Source organism: Platalea leucorodia (assembly GCF_965183815.1).
Source record: "Platalea leucorodia genome assembly, chromosome: 8".
Lineage (NCBI taxonomy): Eukaryota > Metazoa > Chordata > Aves > Pelecaniformes > Threskiornithidae > Platalea > Platalea leucorodia.
In genome coordinates, this window is record NC_138830.1 from 11768180 (window position 1) to 11789914 (window position 21735).

General features: G+C 46.1%; 1 protein-coding gene across 4 annotated transcripts in view; it reads right to left on the reverse strand.

The window, feature by feature from the left end:
* Positions 1 to 21735, reverse strand: part of DIS3L2 (DIS3 like 3'-5' exoribonuclease 2) — a 215797-nt gene that overhangs the window by 60483 nt on the left and 133579 nt on the right. For all 4 annotated transcript variants that reach the window (XR_014229096.1, XM_082320714.1, XM_082320715.1 and 1 more), the window contains 3 exons: positions 21216 to 21328; positions 13852 to 13959; positions 8062 to 8295 (listed from right to left, as the gene is read on the reverse strand). Coding sequence is in view for 3 of the 4 variants with exons in the window: in XM_082320714.1 (XP_082176840.1) it covers positions 8062 to 8295; positions 13852 to 13959; positions 21216 to 21328 (455 nt within the window). In the remaining variant the exon portion in view is untranslated. The remainder of the gene's footprint in view (positions 1 to 8061; positions 8296 to 13851; positions 13960 to 21215; positions 21329 to 21735) is intronic.

Sequence of the window (21735 nt, forward strand, 5' to 3'; positions counted from 1 at the left end):
CAGAGACACTGAAGAACCCGTCTGTTTCTGCTTCATTGAGAACCAGTTTTTCCATCCTGATCCTCTTTCAATACAACCAGCATAAGCCACTACTTTTCTCCCTACCAACCTCAAAAATACCACTGAGCAGCTTGCTCAGGTGGATCAAGCACTGAATTCTGTTCACCTTAGCTATCAGCTTCACGTCTGGGACACATCCCATCACACTAAGGCACCACTTGCCACAGATGCCCTCTCTTTCCCCTAGAGATGCTATTCAGTGCTGTCTGAGGTCCCTATGAGCAAGTGACCCCAGGCTGCCTATCACATAAGCGTGGGCAAGACCCATCTGTGTCCAGGTAGCCCAGGAAACCAAGAGATGTCTACTTCATGTGTGAATTTGGAGTACCTGCGAACACCTTCAACCCTACTTGCTGGTCAGCATGAGGTGACCATCAGGCTGATCACCAACTGGATTCAATTAATAGACAAAGCCAAGCAATATGGAAGGTATGACGAAGTACTGCCCACTGCAACTCTGTCCTGTTCAAGCAAAAGAGACTTCTGGGGGATAGCAGCACTGTGGCTTGGTCCTGGCGCACGTAGGCAAAGCCTGAGAACTGAAAGGACTGCGGAGAGAGACCACTTGTGAAACACGTCAATTGCTACTGCGTTGCAGAGACGTGCTGGCCACAGTTCAGCCCTTCATGCTGACGTTGGTTTTTTCTCTGCTCTGCACCATGAGAAGTACCTGCTGGGGAACTGGGATAAAAAAACTTGACCTTAACTGGGCCAGCAATAAACAGCAGAAACAAAAAAGCACCAGTTGTTATTCAATAGCTGTCAGTAATAAACGTGAGAGGAAGAGAACGGTCAGCGTTGGCCTAAGGTGCTGGATTTGGCCTGGGAATCAGGAAAAGGCTATCCCGCCAGCTCTACCACTGACTCACCGCGTGAACTCAGGCAACTGCTTCACCTCTTCATGCCATTCCCATCGCCTGGAAGGATGGAGCCAGCCTCCCCTCTGATACTTGCTCTGAGGCTGGCAGACGAAAGCAGCTATTGCTGTGACAGAGAGCATCTCAAAATCAAAGCATAAGACCCCCTCTTTTTGGAGGAGTTTCTGAGCTTGCAGTTCTATGGTAGATTTAATAAAACTCAAGGGTTAAGCTGTGTTTGTTTAGAAGAAAAACACTTGTACATGACCGGAAAACTTGAATATCTGAGCTAGTGGCTGGAATACTTACTCCAGGAAGAATAAAGTCATAACCCACTCTTGCATTACTGATGGTAAATTAATGCCAGAGCACCACTGTGTGGGGAGCTCCTTCCCGGCCGTGTTTGCCCAGACATCTGGCTGCGGTGGCTCCCAGCACGACGCTCTACAGCCGAGCCCTGCACTCCAGCGTCCGACTCCCCCCTCCTGCTGGAGCCAGCTCGACCACTTCACCACCTGCTCCTGCTGGGACACAGCTGCTCAGCTCTAAAAAAACGATTGGGGAACGGCAGGATGTGTGCGAGGACATCAATCCTACTCACACCCCTGGGAGGACTTCATTAAAATCCCAGGGCAAAAGATTAGATTCTGAGGGCTTTCCACTCAAAATCCTAATTTAATCAAAATATTTTAAAACCTACCGGCAATGCAAAGATCTCCACGCAAGCAGAGAGATGCTCAGCCAACACAGAACCCCTCCATAACACAATCCTGCAATGCCTCCTTCCTGCGTGCGTCCTTGTGCATGCGCAAACTGCCCGACCTGAGCCATTAGCTGTTCCTGACGACAACGATGACATTTTGTATTTGCCTGCAAAGTACTATGTTCCCCTGTGGTACGGTTGGAAAGACATTTTGAAAATAATTCCTACTTTGCTAACGCACCTTTGCAAATGCATTTCGATTACTCCTACGGGGAAGAGCAGTATCCCCCAGTAGAAAGCTGTGGCCTTGGATGCTCATTTTGACGTATTAACTGGGGCTATGCAAAAGACATAAAATCCCCAAAAGAAATTAATCTCCAAATAATCCAACATCCCCGCAGCTGCCTTATGTATCACACAGTATAAGCCACTGTCCATAATGATTGTATAGCACCTGCTGTCCCCATTCTGAGTATCAGTGATGTCTCTTTAACCAGACATCAAAGAGAAGGAGCAGACAATGGTGGAATTGTGATAGGAAGTGAATAGTGAAAGCTCCTTGTCAGTCTGCATTTCCATTTATCTTACACCACCATACGTACAGCCCACCCTGCCTCTGCTGTCACGTTCATGCACTGTTGCTGTAATGGCCTCCTTCGGGAGGTATCATGGCAGTTTTCAGGATTTTATAAATGGGCCTTTTGGATCTTCTCTTGGGCCAAAGCAAGCGCCAAAGCCGGTACACACCTCAACCTACCCTGAGGGAACCAAATCTGAGATGAATTTGGTACCAGTGTCGCATCCTAGGTGATGAGCACCAGGACTTTCTCCTTGAGCCTGGCCAAAAACCCAACATAGCAACGCTCCCTGGAGAGATGCAGTCAGGAGTCAGGGGTTGGAGCAAAGCCATTTACCCCTCCCCAGAAAGGTGCGTGCACTGAGAGGGTACAGGGGTAGCACATACAGCAGCCATGGCTAGAAAACCTAAGCATCACACCAGGTAGTACTCAAGCCAGGATGGCCTTCCTGCCCCAACAGCATTTTAAGACATAAATTCAGGTCATGCTATTAGGGAAAACATAGGCACATTCAGTTAACTGAGGTCTATACAATATTATAGCCCTTTGCTGTCCCATCTAAACAGTTCTTCCAACCCAAAGAGCCTTCCATTCATGTACGAATATATTGTATTTTGCACATGATAACTGTTTAACCAGGGTAGAAACATTTACTACTTCCACAGAGCAGGAAGAGGAGAAGACCTGAATGCTCACTATACAGATAGAAGGCAGGAAATATGACAAAACAATTTCCCATAATTATTTCCAGCAGTCATTCATATTGGAAAATTTTAACGGTGATAGTAATTAATCTCTGACTCTTGAGATTTCCAATTAAACGGCATTAGCAGGAGCTACTGTCTAAAAATATGTGTTTCTGTCCCATCCCATTAGCCACAATAAAATACGAAATTCCCCAACATACAATGGCACATCCTGCACGTGCAACGTCCTTCTTCCTCCTCATTTTCCATGTGTGGATGGCTTGAGTCAACTTCTCAGAGCTGTTCGCATCAAGTAGGCAGAGTCAATTCTGAGAGCTTCAAAAACTATACACAGCTGTTTAATATATCCAGTATGGCATATACCTGGGTGGTTTGGAGCTGGTATTCTGCACACGTTCGGGTGTTTGGAGTCTTTGTGCTTGTTTCCCTACGTTTCCTGCAGCAGCAATACTATTACTTCAGGAGTCCCACCAACCTTAATTAAACAAAGCTATTCTCAAAGATCCCTTATTTCCTTATCGCCAGCAGCCACTGGACAGGACCGTAGGTAAGGTCTCCAGCATGGTGCAGAAGTACAACAATACAATTTTAACTATCTCCAAGTTATTCAAAACAATAGAGACCCAGAGGGAAAAACAACCCTTCCTCACATGACGAAACAGTGGCACAAGCACACAGGCTGGGAGCAAGCAGAAGCGAGACCATTTCACTAGCAATTCAACCCTTAAATTTGCGTAACATCCTCATCTTTGCCATTTTAATCCTTTTTTTCTTCCCTTTTCGCACACACCTGCAAAGCTGACTGTCTGTTGTGCAGAAAACAAGGAGAGAAGCTATTCTAGCGAACAATTTGATGCCATTAACTGGTCCAACGCAAATGTGCTTTGGGTCGTTCTCACAATGAACTTTGGTCAATGCCAACGTTTTGAGCACCCAGGTGTAAGTGCGCTGGCAAAGGCAGAATCACTGGCACAACAAAAGCCACCGCTCAGCTCACAGACAGTTGTCATAGAGACAGATCAGCATCCTGGGGTATTCTCATTTTAAATATGCACAGAAATCCTTTTTTAACCTGTCTTCTTGTAGGCATCTGTCCTCGTGACTCATTTATAAACTGTTGAGGCCAAAAAGAGAACCATTTATCAGCAGGTCTCCTCTAGGCAGGCTTGAGCTAAGGAGCTTTTCTGCAAACTTGATGTTTTTTGTTGAAAGCAAGTTTCTGTCTGAGTCTCTGGCTAGTGTTTCTAAAAGCTGTGGTTTGGGGAAGTGATCCAGCTTCGAAGTAACCTGGCCAGGAAAAAAAAGGAAAGTTGTGGGTTGTGCTCACTTTGGTTTTTAAACCAGGTCAGATCCCTGCTCCAATTTATAGTGCAAGTACACCAAGAGCTCTGAGAGGACAGCACAGGGGTGGCATTTCATGGTTCTGGGCAGGAAGGAGGTCCGGGGGCGGGGGGAGACAATATTGTAAATACCTGAACACTTTTTCTCAAAGCCACAGTACAAGGCACTTCTTGCATTTACATCTAAAAGCTGCAGCTTCAAATGAGAAGGAAAAGAAATACATTAATCTCTGTCTGTGTGGACAAAGTTTCATAAGCTCCTTAGCTGCTGAAGGTGCAAAGACTTTAAACCTCTAAAACTTAGTGCTCAGCTGCCTTCTGGAGCCAGGAAGCTGGCAGGCAGCACAGGAAACCATATTCTAGGGAAAAAGCCCCAGAAGGGGCCTATGGGGACAGCAAGAGCCCACGGAGTGACTTGTGTGGGTGTGAGTGACCAGTGTGGCTCTGGCTGCAAAGATGGACCTCAGCCCCAAGGTCCAATGCAGCAGGATTCCCCTCTAGACGTCTGCAGAGGCATGAAAGGAACCAGGGGGAAAAAGAGTGGCAGGTATGTAGGTTGCCATGGCCAGGACTGAACTGAGGCAGGAATTCAAAATTACACAGCCCTGAAGAGACACATATACACTGACACTGAATCCACAAATCCTTAGCTTTCGAGACCATGTGCTACCTCTGTAATTTGTCTCAAGGTCTTCTGTGTGACCCAAATATGTAATTCCCAAGTTATTAAAAAATATATATATGTTCTTCATCTGTTGAGCTACAGAGATTCCTGCTTCTAAAGTTACTGCTAAAAGATAAAATCACGGGCAAGCAGATGCTGCTCTCACACTAGGTCATAAAAATTCAGCAGCGCCATTAACAGGAAACATTCCCCTCACCACGGCCCGGCCAGCCTGACGCTGCTGCATCTTACGGGAGCCATCCTGTGTCGGGCGCACGGGGTTCCCTGCCCAGCCAGTATTTCTGCTGTTACAAAGATACACCCATGAACGGCTTCATTTGAGAGATGTTCTTAGTTTTGGGGAATAAATCCCAAATTATACAGATGCTATGGGGGAGACTGACGTCATTCCAAAGGGGAAACTGAGGCCAACAGGGAGACCACCAGCCCAAGGCCACCACGGCCAGTGGCAAAGCAGGACAGGAGATTCTTCCCCCAGCGATTTTCTTAATACCAACAGGAAGCACCAGAGCACGTCACACTGAAAAATGGCAGGGTGGAAGTGAGCAGAAAAAGTCACCGCTGTTCCATCAGGAGTGACCCCAAGGTAGAAACTCTCAAACATAATGCAATGTATAGGAAGAGGGCTTACATCCCTTGGAAAAAAAAGCACAGGAGTCATCCATGCCCAGCCACCCCCTCCCTTAAGATTGTGGGATGATCATTTCCTTCGCTCACATATTTATTTGGAATCCGATAATTCATTGCCCCTAGTTTCCTGCTGGAGTTTGCCTTCCATTGTTCAGGATTTACATTACTCAACAGGAAATCAGTGAGAGGTCCAGTGATTAGAAAGGTGTGTTTCCCATTCGGACCCACCCTTGCTTGCTCGCTTGGGGCTGGAAGTCGGACCCAGCGCACAACTGCGTCCATGGGAACTCAGGGAAGTGGGGGAGCAAAGGCAGAGGGACTCATCTCCTTCTATTAAAAGCTACAGATTGCTTCGTCCGGCCATATGCCGCTGGCCATGTCCACACACCCATCCCTCACATACTGATCGTACTCGAGCCTTACAGTAACCGCTTTCTCCATGTGCTGTGGATGGTGTAATTTATCAAAACGCAACTACCAAGGCAGTACTTGAAAAGAGTAAGTGTGGTGAAAGTGTCCCTTGAACTAAAATACACTTCCTTCTCCAAGACCATCACTTTTCACTCTTGCCAGGGGAGAGAGATTCTGCGCAGCATAAAGTGCCACTTGTGAGATATAATTCAGTTTATCACATTGGTTAGGAACTAGGCTGAGTGGGAATCAGCCCTCTCTGGTGCCCTTATCAGTGGCTTTTAACCCTGATCTCACAAATGATGCTCCAATACGTTCTCTTTAACAGCTCCTCTGTAATAGCACAGAGCAAAACAAAACACCGCTAATCTTTTACGGGGTATCACTGCAACAGGATGCTTCCCGGGCCAAATCCTCCCATTGAAAATGTCACAGCTGTTGTAAAACATACCCTCCCTGAGGTTAGTTTGATAACAGGTACTCACTCAGGCACATACGGTGACCGCTCAGCACTACACCATAAGTGTGACTTGTGTAATGCAGCTGGTGACCTTTCTGGGCCACATCTCTCAGTCACTGTGGACTGTTGCTCCAACCCAGGCATCTCCAAGGCTTCCCAGTTAGCCCATCAAGTGCAAAGGTTGGGGGTTTTTATGTTTCTCTAGCATTCAGAGTGTGCTTAGGAACAAAAACCCAGCTTATTAGCCATTGTACAATAAACCTCAGAGGGAAGCCTCCGTTCCAAAAGAGGTTTAAGCAAACTCTGCAGGACTTCAAAGTGGGAGTCTGATTTCCAAAAATTATTTGAATACAATTTTAAGAATGATTATTTCTGTTGAGCAAGGAGGGACCTTGAGGAAATGCCCTTGCTCCAGGCTCACTTATGGGTGCCTAACCAGTCCTCTAAGTCCCCCTACAATAGGTGTAGGCAAGATAGCCTTAAACACCACAGTTTCTACACCACAAAGTTTATCCTAAAGTATAACCCCAATCTCCTTTACTGAAATTCAAGATAGAGATGTCTCATCCTGTCCATTTTAGACATGGGGAACAGAACATTGCCTCCTCTTCACAGCTTTGCCACACTAAGCCACGTGCTCTGTCGGGGAAGGTCACAGTTTACAGACACTCGTTGCTCTTTTGCTCTGCAATGGTTTCTCTAAAATTAGACTTTCCTGCAACTGGAGACAACATCACAACGTCGATTAAAATGGAAGGGTTACAACATACTGCTTACATACAATAGTCCTGTTTACACATCTCAGTATGCTAGCTTCTTTCTCAGCAATACCCTTATGTTGACTCATGCTCATTTTGCAAAATGAAACAATGGAGCTTCCTTATATTAAGAGATTATTTTGTCTCCTGCTCAGGAAGGTCACTGGCTTCTATCAATTACTGGAACCTCCTATCCACAAAAACTGTCAGAAGCCACCTCAGAAAAGCTGAATCTCAAATGCAAAAGTATTTTTGCTGTGATAGTCTAAAATATCTGGATCTACTTGTAAAATAGAAATGACACATACCACAAGTGATACAAGATTATTTAAATCACCCAGACAGAAAACCTCCTCACTAGCATTTCTTTCTCTGAAACACACCCAACACTTAAAACTATTAGCTTAGATAACATTTGGTCATTTTCCCTGCCCAGAGAACTGCTACGAAAGCTGTGGAAAACGTGAGTATTTCAGGCACAGAAATAAATGTGGAGGATGAGCCTTTCCCAGTGAAATGTGCACTAAGGATATCTGAACCGCTTGATAATGAATGACACCGTCGTGATTTGTTTCACTGTGTAAGTTACTTACCCACTCCACCAGGGTTTTAGGATTTTGAAAAATGTTGGAAGATGGATCACTCACTCCTTAAAAACCAGCAACTTTTTTCTTTTGATCCTACTTTACTTAGTGCTTTTGGTATATAATTTGATGCCGCTTTTAAGATGACATTGGCACACAAACCTGCCTTTCTATACCAGCCTGACTTTCCCCTTTGAGTTTTCAGACTTATCAGGAAATCGTTAGGGACTACAATGTGAAATTGCTTCACTGGAGTGGCAGCCCCTTATAGGGGCTGGATTTACTCACCTGGTCTAAGCGCAGAGCACCATCGATGAAGCGCTGTTTGCGGAGGTGCTGGGCGATTCGATGCAGGTTCAGCACAGCTTGCTGGATCTCGGCTATTGAGTGTTGAGGGGAGACAGGGGGAAGTTCTTCAGGTGAGAACACCTTCCCGGGGCTTTCAATCATACTCTGTGCATGGTCGTAGCTTAGCTTCACGCAGGAGCAGATGACCGTCCGCCCAAACCATTCATCAAGGATCTGCAAAATCAGAAAGTGTAAATAGATCTGAGGATCACTTATTCTTCCAGTGCATAAAAGCTTGGGAAGTTGTACAAACATCAGAAGGAATGGCACCAGACCTCATCACTGACTGTGAACTCCAAATGAAGATCTTCTCATGCTGAGGCCACCAGAAGGCCTTTTGCCCATATAGATTCTCTAGTGCCTAATGAAGTGTATATACATAAAAAAGTTTTTGTATCACATAGGAACTGCTTGGACCTCCCTCCTCTACCTGATGTCCCTCTTTCGTAGAGCTCATAAGAGCTACTGCCCAGCTGGGACCTGAAATCAGTCAGTTGACTCAAAGGTTATTGGGTGCAGGGGTGGCAACAGGCAGATACGCGCATGCAAAGAAGGATCTTCTATCTAAAACACAGCAGATTGCATTCCACCTCTTCAATTAATATGTGGCCAGCAGGGCACCAGAGGCTGGCCCTAAAACACTCTGTTTTCAGGAGTACTACAGGGAGCCCAGTCTCTGACTAGCACTTGTGAAAGTGCCTGAGTAAGACTTTGGTGGGTCTGGAGGAGAGATGGCCAGTCACTGACCCCTTGTTTCTCTGATCATGTGTATGGTCCTAAGCCCAAACTCAAGCCAGGAACCTTTCTGAGCTTCCAAACTATGTTAGAATCTAGAGGAAAATAATCTATAAATCACCTATAAAATGCTTTTATTTTAAACCAGAAGCTACTCCCATTTTAAACTCTGTAACAGAATACTGATGTAGAAGTAGCAATTCAGAACTATGTCTTAAAGTAGAAAGGAAAACCTATTTTCAGCTGAGATATGTAAGAGACTCCAAAAGCTCATCAAGCCAGTGAGAAAGTGCAGAGGGACAAAGGGCAGAAGGCTCTTCAGAAAAGTCAAGAGCATTGGCATGAGGGCTCTGCTGACGGATGCAGTCTATGATAAACCACTCAAAACACAATTCTGCAAGTGATGGTGTCCGGGGAGAACAGCCAGCTCGCTCTATGACAGACTCATCAAGGACATTGCTTCAGAAAGGCAAACCCTCTCTTAACAGGAAAGGATTGATCCCCAAAGCACCTTTGCTGCCTCCCTCCCTTGTGCCCCACAGAACATATGTGCAGTATAACTCAGCAGCTCAGAGCTTTTTAAGCTCATTTATAATTAAAAAGTGTCCTAATAGCGGAGATGCAGCAAGTGATGTCTTGCAATGTAAGGTGCTCTCACCCTTGGCTCATGGTTATTCTGTGTGTGCCCCTTTCTCTACACCAAGGAGAAAGAAAGGAGGAGAAAGTCACAAAGCTGGGCAGAGATGCTGCGACAGTGCTGGCAGCACCTGCTCTGTGCTCTGCTGCATCCCATTAAAAGTGATTCAGCTTCTTGTGGTGATGGGGGATCCATATCCGGCAGGTCAGCGACATCTGATGAAATCTGCTGGACCCAAGAAACCTCCTGATATTAAGCAAGCATGATCTCTGGTGTGGAAGAGGCTGCACTGCTCTTTAAATGATCCACTTCCAGCAAGTTGAAGACCATTAGCTGGTCGGCAATAGAGATACCTCAAACTTCAGTAAGACATGGATGGTACTCAGGCAGCAAAAAGGCGGTGTTCTTGTTGATATGATCTGGGAGCAACGCTGAGCAGCCTTCATTTCAGTTGAGCACTTCAGCAGACCCTCCAGTTGCTCTTTCAACTTGCTATTCAAACGTTTTCAGGCACTACTTCTATTTCCCTGCTCGTTCCTCCATCTCCAGCTATTAATTTCTGCATCAAAAGTCGTTACCAATTCTGGCCCTCACTGTTATATTATCCCACACTAAATATTTTGTGTTTGGAAAGCACTCTCATTTTGCTTTATAAAGTAGGTGAGTCAATTCCATCATATACATGTGTGTTGAAAAGGGCTAAGGACTGGGCACAAACCAGAAGGGTAATTCTGAGGAGAAGCACTTTCCCCAGTCCCCAGGTTACCGCTGAAAGCCAGCTCTGAGGCTACACGGTGCTTTCTGCCACTGGCTTCCAAGAGCTCTCTTTGTCCCGTGCAGGAGGCAACAGACCGGATTTCCACTTTGCTGTCTGAACTTGAAGCTTTCAACAAAATCTCATTTTTCTGCTTGCTTAGAAGAGGCCAAATATTTCAGAGCTCCGCTCACTTCCTTGTAAGACGAGAGATGCAGTGTGTTGGGCCCCCAGAATATAACTAGAACGTCAAATCTCAGGCAGCCTACATTCAGGGCAAAGCATCAGGACAAGCAACCCATTACCAGCAGATATTAAACTTCTTTTAGTTCTCTGTTTCCTCAATTCCTTTTTCTGTTCTTGGTCTCTTAAAGGCAACCAAGCAGCATGATGCAGAGTGCCCAATTTCCATCCCTGCAATGGCTCTAACAGGTGTAAACTGGACAGTGGCAACCCTGAGAGATTTTTTTATTAACGTACCCAATAAACACCTTCTCACCAAGATTGCCTGGATGCATTAAACATATGTCACGTAGGCAAGGAATGGAGTTTGGATGCATCTTGCCCTGTGCAGTCCAGTAATCCCTGTGTGTAGTGAGCAGAGCTGCCAGACTCAGCCTTCCTGCGGCAGGCTAACAACTCTACCCACTGTCCAAGTATTTCCTGGAAATGCCCTCCGTCTCTGCCTTCAGCGGCCATCCAAGCAGACTTTGGGTAACCACAGCCTTGCATCCCTGGTTTGGAAACCCTGCCAGAGGAATAGGCAAGCTCTGCCTCTGCGGGGAAAGCCGCACAAGGCTGGCTGGCCCAGTGGTTGATGGATGGGCAAAGCAGTGCAGAGGAGCAACATTTGGGGGTTGTGAGCTGGGACTTGGAGATTACAACGAGTAGCCCACAAGACTGGTCTGCAAGGTCTCCCCCATCACAGCAAACCTGGTGCATCCAGACTCCAGATAGAATACCAGTATCTGAGACATTTCTAGGGTTACATCAAGGCTTCCCCCAGCTCTGGTTGTTTTTGAGAAAAAGCTGTAGCCCCCAGCACATCATGTGATGGCAGTCAGTGTGGCTCAGCTGAAACCCTCCCGTTAGCACAGTCCCTGGTGGTACGGGTCTCTTTGAGGGCGTGACATAGCTGTGCAGGACACCGAGGACTTTCTCCACGCAAGGCAGTGTCCATAGCACGTCCTGGCTGATGACAACAGTTTTGAGCCTGGAAGACACATTGTACAGGTTGTTTCAGACTGAAGCAATTTCTCTTCCTCACGGGTAAGAAGGAACCAGCAGCGCTGTGCTTCAAACATCAGCAGGCAATAACTTAAAAAGGAGAGTTGCATCGTTTGTTTTCAAATATCTTTCTGTTGACTGCATCCGAACAAGAACGTGCTACGTTGTTCCTATAAACGCCCAGCTCTGCTTCTGAAGAACAGCACAGATGCAACAATATGGTTAACGCCTCTGCCCTTGGAAAGTCATCTCAGATACATCATGTCACACTATCCCACTGGAGTCCATGGAGCTATGTGGAGTGCTGCTCAGGCAGTATTTTGTTACACTCATGGAAAACTAAAAGATAAAAACTCCAGAACCCAAAAGCAACAGAAACAAGAAAGTGCTTGTCTCCCAGAAAGGGCTGATCCTGGCATTATTTTTCTAAAAGAAACAAGAATTAAAAACCCTAACAACTTATCAACAGTCACACTCAAGTGAGGAATCTGCGTGGCTTTTCCTTGGGAGATGCATTAGCTCCAGACTTATTTGCTTTGGAGCAGTAACAGCGGGAGCTCAGAGCAGCTCTCACCTCTAGTAGGGCTGTTGGGCTTTGCTTTGCAAGCTCAAGGTTACGATCCTGCTGTGCACGTGTGGTGCAACGAAGTCCTCTTCGGCCTCATCCGTCCCTCACTGAGGAATGTCCTGCTCTCAATGTCAGTGTTCTCATGGCTCTCCACCACCAGCTGAGGTTCAAAGGCCATGTTGGGGCCTTTGACTCACCTCCCTTTCACCCAGCAGAGCCTGGGAGAGCATGTGATCCTGTTTAGACTGAGATGAGGCTATAGCAACACCTAGAAATACAGGAGACACATTCTGTCCCAACTCACAGATAAGCTCTTACAAGAATGCCCCGCTGGGCAAAAGCCCTACAACCACTTTTCCTCTAGGAAGGAGTAAATTCTTCTCCAGCTTTCACCTAATATTCAAATCAAGTGACCTCAATTAAGACTGCAGTCCTGAAAGGCCTCCTAGGAGAAACCAGTTTGCTGAGATGGCCGTAGGCAGTCTGCTTTCCAAGGGGCAGCATGGTCGTGGCCCAGACCACTGCTCCTGCAGAGATCAGCTCCCTGAGCAGGCATGAGGCAGATGCTGCAGCTCCTCTATTTTCTCACTGGCCAGACAGGGTTGGTCTGAACACTGTTTGAAAAGCAAATAATGTATATATTGCAGGGGATAAGAGACAAGATTTAATTAAAAGCTTATTTTAATTAAGACTTGACTATTAGCTGTTGAAAGGCCACTCAGAGTCAATAAAAGGCCCACCAAGTAGCTACTATTAGAAGGTCCCATGAGTAATCATGCTGTCGCTATAGGAATTGGAACGCTTTTCACAGCGAAAAAATAAAACCCATCTCAGTGCCAGAGTAGCAGATAGAGGACTGCAACTATATTTTGCTAAAGCACAAAAGAAGATTCAGTATCCTTTAGAGCAGCATGGACAATAATAAGGAAGTAAAGTTAATCTTTGTGAAAAATTACCAAACGGGCACAAGAAATACTCTCCACGGACAGTTGTGCATGAGCACAACAGTGGTCAAAAAAAAAAAAAAATTCTGAGTACAAAACGTGTACTTGGCGTAGATTGGAGAGTCCTCTGGTAGCGGCAGTCTTTAGCCCTCCTCGATGAGCGAGGGGACCCTGTGATCACCAAAGAGGAGATTGTTAGGGTTACAAAGTGTGTGGGAGAGGAACAGGGAGAGAAATGAAGACCTGGGGAGAGCTGGCAGGCAGCTGAAGGCAGCTTGCTGCACTGACAGACAGCCTCCACAACTGCTCCCTGGAAATAACACAGGCAGAGGATGGAGCTGTGCCTTTGCTGAAGAGCTATCGCGTTTTATTTGGATCGATGTAATTTGCAGCTCTGAAGAAGAATGAAATAGTCTATTTACCAGAGAGGCCACAGAGGGATACTGCCCTCATCCACTGCATTGCACAACTGCCTATGAGCACAAGGCAGGCTTGGGGTAAGGGGGGAACATCTCGCCCCCCCAGAGCACTAGCTGTGAGCTGCTGCTGGAGATAAGACATTAAATGGATGGGTCACCTGGCAAGGAGCAGGAAATGCTCTGTTCCTGAGATTCATACAAATATTCTTCCTTTCCGCATCATGTTGTGAGACTATTCCAGTTGGAAGTTCCACAGTATCTCATAGGTAAAACAAGATACAGGGACAGTCCTACATCCTGCAGCATTGTTCACCAGTAAGTCCTTTGCTATCCACCTGGGTGCTAAGGGATGGCATTTTTACCACTCTGTTTGCAAGAGTAGGGCCTGGCCATGAGGGAGGACTGATTAGCAGGATGACTATGACTGCCCCCACTACTCGAGGTACCTTGCCTTCTGGAGTCACCTTCCACATCACAGAGAACGTCAGCCTATCTCGCATGGGATTGAGACTGCACAACTCCTCACAGAGCAGCTTGGGAAGCATCGGGATCACCTGGAAGAGAAGAGGAGAGCACCTTGGTGAGATATGGGCTTTTAGTAGATACCTGTCTGTGGCCAAGCTTCCCTGATGAGTTAGTAAAAGAGAGCATCAACAATGCACAAAAGGAGAAAATGCACTAAACCTTCAGGATTCCATCCTTTGTGGCAGGAGTGGCTACGTCACAGCTCTGGGACGCATCACCCATGCCAGAGCTACATGACATGGCGAACAGCATGCCAACACAGAATAAGTAACCCAAATCCTCTGAAAGGAGAGGACGTCAGGCACTGCTGAGGCCCCCAACACTCACATCAGCCCTGGCCCTCAATGAGACCAGAGGGAGCGGTCAGTCTCCCACCTGCGAATCGCTCCCGGCGCTCCCCTCTGAGGTATGGATTAAGCACCCTGGAGCATCCTGCATCCTCGGTTATGTGAACACTTCGCTCTGCAGCTTTTAAGGTCACGATGTTTGCTTTGTTTTCCACTTCTTTCCCACTACCATTGTGACACTGGGAAGAATGAGGAAGGCTCAGCACATCAGGAAACTTGATGTTGAAGAAACACAGTTTGGGCAGTCAGGAGCTGAAGAGCTTGGACCTGGGAACTGTGTTTCTTGCTTTGCCACTGAAGACTGTGTAACCAGGCAAGTAATGCAAGTCTGCTCCCTGCAAAGCATAAATTAAACTTCTGCCAGCCATCACAGGGTGGTGCATGGCTTTACTAAAGATTGAGCCATGCTTTGTAGCACAGACAGGAAGGTGTAGATGTTGGTGAGATAAACAAAAGCACCTGTGCTATGACTGTTGAACATGGTGTTTGCAAACAGAGGGAGAACAATTCTTATTTTACTATACTCAACTCTGAACAAAAGGTCAGCCAACAGAAATTTCTGGCAGGGATTTTTTAACCTGTGTCCTAATTCCTTTCAACTAATCAATATTTCTGCTGCTGAACACTGAATTACCAAACCATGAATTACTCAACTGACTACAGCAACAAAGCAAAAGTTTTGGAGCATATTCACACTAGAGTAAACCTGAGCAGCTCCAAGCATTTCTACCATCCCTGAGTTATTTCCCAGGTGAAGTCTGCAGTAAAGATAATATTTAGGAGCTGTTTAATGAAGCAAACCTAATTATCAGAGTTTCACATTCTTATTTCCCTTCTCATTATTTACCTTTGTGAAGAAGCCCTAACTGCCCTCAAAGAAGAATGTTATTCCTCTTGTTTATTTTGAGTGGCAATGTGGGCTGGTGCATTCCAGAAAAACAGAGAGAAATGCTCTACTTGGTTGCCATAAAATATTTTAGCTATTTAATTTAGTTTCCGTTTTGATTGCTCCGCGTGCCACCCTGTAAATACAGGACCAGCAGCAAGCCAACTGGCACGCAAGCCCCAGCTCTTCCAAACTCTGTGACACCGATTTGGTGATTTCAGAGAGAACTTTTTCTACCTGGATGCCAGGGGAACAACTGTTCTTCAAAACAGTAAGAAAAAAAACAGTCTCAGACGTCCATTTTCTCCCCAAGCGCACGCACTTTGTATTTACCTTTTGCTTTGAAGGAAAGACTCTTAAAATATTTAATCACATTTGTGGTTTGGCACCAGACGATGGCTATAAATCCATTCTAATTGCAGTGCATATTAATGCCAAAAGGTTAACTGTATGGTCTGTGACTATCAAGGAGTCACTCGCAACATGAATCAGCAGGACTGGTTCAGCTGGAAGGTCACAAGGGCACAGATTATGATAAGCTGTTTCCCGCAACACAAAGGCCGTCAACTCTGTTATTCCAGTTGTGAACAGTACATTAACAATACTGGTACATTCATAACTCACGGGTCCAGTACGTGAGCTCTGCCATGCTGCCTGGAAGGACCCACACCGCAAGGTTATAAATTTAGCGTGAGCGGTGCCAACCCATACCAGAAAGGAGAGAAAATAGCTTTATAGACTATCGGAAATCCCTGCCTGCCTAAGATCGCCCATGACCACCGTGAGACCCTGAAGTTCAGGTCACAGTGAACAAAGTGCTAGTAATTAAATAAAAGCTGCCGTGCCCTTTTTCGCCCAAATTAAAAGCTGCAGTTACTGGCTTTCCTCTCTCTCCCCATCTCTGTGATTATCTGATAACAGTCGGTACTTATTGAATATTTTTGTGCCTTAGCACATCCTCTTTCCCCTCACATCTCCTGAAGAAGTAACAGTCTGCTAGAAAAATGCCTACATGAAACATGAAAGCCCATCGACCAAGAATAGCCTGAACGAAACAACAGAATGCTTGTTTTAAGTGTACTTGAGCAGGATTAATATCCGATTCAAAAGGCTATAATTCTATGGAAGGGCTTTCAATGATGTGAAACACAAGCAAAGCTTTAACTCAGATCATAATTGCAGCACTAAACACTCACCAAGCAATTAGCTGCAACAAACCTACTGTTAAACAGGGAAGCATCAACCCGCCTTACCCTTGTTTTACAGGAGAGAAACTTTAGGCAAAGTAACTTAACCCAAGCCAGGGAGGAAGCCTCCCAGGAGAGCAAGAATTCAATCAACCTTTTCCTGGGCTCAGCAAATACACACATAACATAAGACAACGTGACCTTGCATTGAAGGTATTTCAATTTTATCTACCTTACTGAATTAAAAGAAGAAACCTGTTTTCAACATCACGACAGTCTTGGCTGACTGCCTCCCTCTGCTTTACCATCACGATTCCTCTTCACAGTCTACAGTGAGAATAAACCAACTGTCACAAAGCACAGAAGTTTAAGTTATAAATGCACATTTCCTTTTTCCTTAACATGAAACGGTCACAGGTTGAAAGGATTCTTAGTAGTTGCAAGCCCAGCATTTAACATACAAAGATGTCACAATTGTGTCACACTTGGAGAGCGAGATGTTTCGGGAGTTATCCCAGGGGCTGCCCAGAAGGAACTTTTGCAATAGGATTATCTCCATCTCTTTCTGAAGGAGACGCAGGATGAGAGGAGATTTCCCTAAGTACGTCTTTAATGCCCAGATTTGCTAAGTATCAGGGTTGCATAGCATCGCCTCACATAATCCAGAGGTTGCCCGGCATCTTTTAAATGCTTTACCCTTCCCGTGACTGTCTGCCAAGACACAGCGGCGTCTGCCAGCTGCCCTGCGGAGTGCCACGGCACGCAGAAAGCCAGCTAGCTGAAACACTGCCGAGGGATATCGCCTCCAGCGTGAAGTGGTTTCCTTAGCAAATGGTTAGCATGTGCCTATGTCGGGGATCACATCATTCAGCTTGATTTTACTGCAGGTGGAAATAAAGTCACCTGGGCTTATACAGGGATCATAAACCTGGAACAGGGGGGTGTATAAATGTAGTTGAATCTAGAAATGCGGTTGGAGAGACCCAGCAGGGCTAGGGGAAAAAACTTCCACAATGAAAAAAAGGACCTATGGCCCCCAGGAAATCGTTTCTAATGAATGCATCATAGAAACCAGGGCTGAAGAAAGGCTTGGGTGGTGAGAGCTTGTCTGGTTTTCATCCCCCTCTATCAGTCAGACTAATAAAAGACATCATCTCTCCCCACAAGCCTAGCAGGGCCCAAGAGATACTGGCAAGACCGCTTCTTTGAGTGAAAGGCTGGTATCCACAATGCTCGCAGCTGTGGGTCTGCATTTCAAATCAAATTACAGACAGAGGATTTCTCTCTCCCTATTTCCAAGTCCTACATCCGAAATCTCCAGTGCTACTGTACACGGCTTGAGCCTTAGTGCTCCAGCACTGCCCGATAGCCCCCCCCGCTATCGGCTCTCCCCCCCAGGCAGCCACACATCCCGGTACGCCAAAGCCATGGGCAGCAAGGGAAAACCAGAGTAAGAGAAGGCACCGCCAGGGCTGGGGGGTTTCCTGCACATAGTCGTCTCGGAGTTATAAAACACATGGACCTGTGACCATGGCCGGCCACACCGCTTAGCAGCTGGGTCCTCTGCATGGTGGAATCGCTTTGGACATGGGAAGATCTAACCTCCTGCTTGTGAGAGCCCGTTGTTTTGTTTTGTTTTGCCTCTTTGGCTAATAAAGTGCTTCCAGAAACGAAATGCAAGTTTCCAGCCTCGGACTCATTCCTAGGGAGCTGGGCAGTGGGAGGGAGCACACGCATACTGGGATGATAAAACTCCCCGTTCCCTTTAAAATCAGAAACATCTGCTGCAGCCAGGACTGACTCACCGGCCAGGTTCAGAGCGGGTTAGCCAGGGCGGCTCTCATCAATGAACTCGCTGTAGCAGCTTTTCATGGAACGGAAGGGGAAAATCGATCAGTCAACCAAAGGGAAAAGGGAACAAACTCTGGTTAAGAACAACCCCTTGTTTTCACAAAGCCGCGTGGGCAGTTCTGCTCCCTTCAAACTACGCCGTTCTGCCGGTGCCCTGCTTTGGCTGCCTGCTTAGGCTTGGTTCGGGTTGGTTACAACCACTGCTGACTCCCGGGGTGACCCCTTCTCCCACCGCCGGTCTGATGGGGAGGGATTGTGTTAACTGAGAGTTTCCATCAGCTGCTCTCCCCAGAGCTGGGAGGAGGACGCTGAGGTCCAACAATGGGGTGGGCTCAGCAAGCCTCTTGCTTACACATTAAAAGACACTCAAAGGAAATAGGCAATTTGTTTATGAGCCAAGATTTCTGCTCAAGAGTTGTATCAACACTTCCATGAATTCAGATTTCGAACAACTCTTTGTTACTCAGCCTGAGATTATCAAAATATCAACACCCTGACAACCTGCTGGTGTCAGAAGTGAATGTCTTGAAGTCCTTGGACTCAACGTGAAGATAGGCTTACAGTTCCGATCTTTGATCTCCAGCATAAAATAGGACCAATAAAATATTATAGGGATTTATGGCTGACCTCTTACTCGAGCAGCTTCACACCTAAAATAACACTAAAAGATGTGCCAAAAAAGAGGAAATTGTTTAGGTTTTCTTGCTTCTTAAAACCTGATACACTCTTATTTCAAAAACTTTTGACTTTTATTAAATAGACCGCTAGCCATTACACAATAACTCCCCTTCTGAGTACATGGTTCAGGAAAATTAAATATGTGGCTTTATTTAACTTCTTTGGGAGGATTAGCATGGTGCTAACCTCTAGCAGAATCACAGCTGTCTTAGGAATCAGTTCCATCAAAGGAAAGCATACTTTCTACAAGAGTCATGCTACCATCTTGTTTCAGACAGTCTGGCTGCTTTCCTTTGCTCATTCCCTCTCTCCTTTTCATCTCTTGCAATTAAAATATTGATCATTTCATCATCTAACCTAGTTTGCACTCTTCAAATATATTTTCTGCAGGGCAGAAGTGTGGGTAAAGCACTAATCCTGACAGCTGGGCAAAGGTAGTTGAAGAGCAATTGAAGATGATGGGCAACGGATAACTTCTGTTGGCATCACACGTGACTGACTGGTAGTGCTGGGGGAAAAAGCGCTTTGTAAGAAAATCCAATTAGCTTTTGAATTCAACTAGATTTTCATGAAAAATGTCTCCGTTCTATATAAAAATCTTCCTTTTCCCTTTAAAAAAAAAAAATCACATGCCTTCAAACTACAGTATTTTGACTTGGAAATGCTGCCACAATATCTTCCTGGACCACAGCTTTGCTGCCCTGCAGTGACATCCCCCCTGGGCTAGCCCGCATCTCCTATAGTGAGCTATGGCCATTGAGTCATCCATCAGAGGTGGAAGCAGAGCGCCGCAGAAGCCAAGGGCTTATCACTGGAGGAACTGTAGGATTGGGAAGACTCTGGTGCCAGAACTGCTGTTTCCATGAGATACGCATTGCTTCCCACTCCTGGAGAACAGCAAGTCACTGGTAACTTGGTCCCGCACTGCAGCACCTGTGTGCTGTTGGCCTCGCTACCACCGACGTGGTTTGGGCACTTCTGCATTGCTATCATGGCTATTCCACGCAAACCATACCCACAGAGACGTAAAATCCACCAGGCTCACTGAGACCCCCTGAAGCTGTGCTGTGCTTCTGAAGCTATTTCTACCCAAGGAAAGTGACGGAACAGCTACTAAAGGTTAACAGCTTGATATCAAACCACTAATCTGATTTCAATAGTGTAAAATAAATCATTTTATCATCTGGGAAGCATGGAGAGGACACAGAAAGCTATTGGAACAAGCATCATTACAAGACTCTCACCGGATAGCAACCCTGGGAACGTCCAGGCAGGGAGGGGAGGAATCACTCCTAATCCTAAGTAGCTAGTAGGATATGTTTATTTATTATACAAAAGATGCCCTGTCATCCCGGAAAAGGCTGCGGAGACAAGGACTTCAGCCTGACTGAATGGGAGTGCAGGAAGAGGCAGATTAATCTGCTCCTATGAGACTGCCTCAACGCTCCTCTTCATGCAGCTGATGCTCCAGGCCAACACAGGACACTAACAGCCAAGCTTCCCGGCTGCCCTGCACGCACAGTGCCGGTGGTACCTGATGAGCTAGGAAATGTTTCTGCACATTCAACTGAAAACGAGACAGGCGCAGACAAAACCTGGATGTTTCCTTTCCAATAACGTTAACCATGAACCTGCTCATTTTTAAAGTTTAGAAGTCAACTTTAAACTTGACTTTAACATTTGATTCCATTACACTAAAATCTGTACAATTTCAAATATCTTTTCACTGCATGATGGAAGACATATTTTTCCAGTATTTCCAGATAAAAGAAAAGTCATTAAATACTGTTGTGTCTCAAAATGTGAGATTGCACAGAGTGTTTTACACCGTACTCTGCTATGCATCTACTTCTGGGAGGGATTAGCTACTACTACTGCACCGAAGACAAAAATAAAACTCTCCACCACCACCACATCTGCAAATTTCAAGCCTGCAACAGCAAAGCAGAGGAGCCAGCTTGGGTCTGTCAGGCTTATCTCAGGCTCAGCACGGTGCACAGGTAGCGATGCAGCTCTGGGCCCCGAACCGGCTCCAGATCAGCAGGGTCCTGTTCACAGGGAGCTGCTCCTGAGCTGGCAAGCCCTGGCACAGCCGGGTCTCTGCCCACAGACACCAGGTCACGAACTGCTGCTTCATCCCGGGCTCTCTCTGTAAGCTCCGAGGTAGTCAGCAGCTATGTTAGCTCTTGCATTTGCATCAGTTTACTCATTTTTGTAGGTTTGCTGCAATAATAGCCAGATTTTGACTGCGGGCACCTGAAAATGAACATTTAAAATTAATTTATGGCAAATGGAAGACACAATTGTCAGATGAAAAAAGAAAAAATTGCCCTTACCTTTTGCACTAGATAGACACTAGTTGCTCTTTCACTTGCTACTTTATCCAGCGCTGTTTCTTCCAGTACAAAGTAGCTTACATCCGCGATGTGAACACCCACTTCGAAGTTCCCTGAAATTGCACAAGGAAGTCAGTAGGCTGCAGGCAGAAATGAACTGCTGACATATTGAACTCGGACCCCTCTCCCAGTGCTACCGTAACCTTTTTGCCTTATGCCTAGACCTCACAGAAATGATACTTCTGTCCACCTCTTCCATCTGAGATGAAAGCTGTGGTCTCTCGGCACACTACCAAATTCACAGCCACCATGGCTACAACATCCGAGTGAATAAACGTACGAGTGAATCCTCAAGCACAACAGTGGATATGTGTAAACCCTTAAAAACCACGTGAATAAGTCTTTCCAGCTAGGAGCTTGTAATAGTGAGCTCAGTCCTCATCCCTTTGCTGTCAGACAACAGTAAGCAAGAAATATGGGACCCCACCATACAAGCACACAGGCAATGCAGGACACCGTT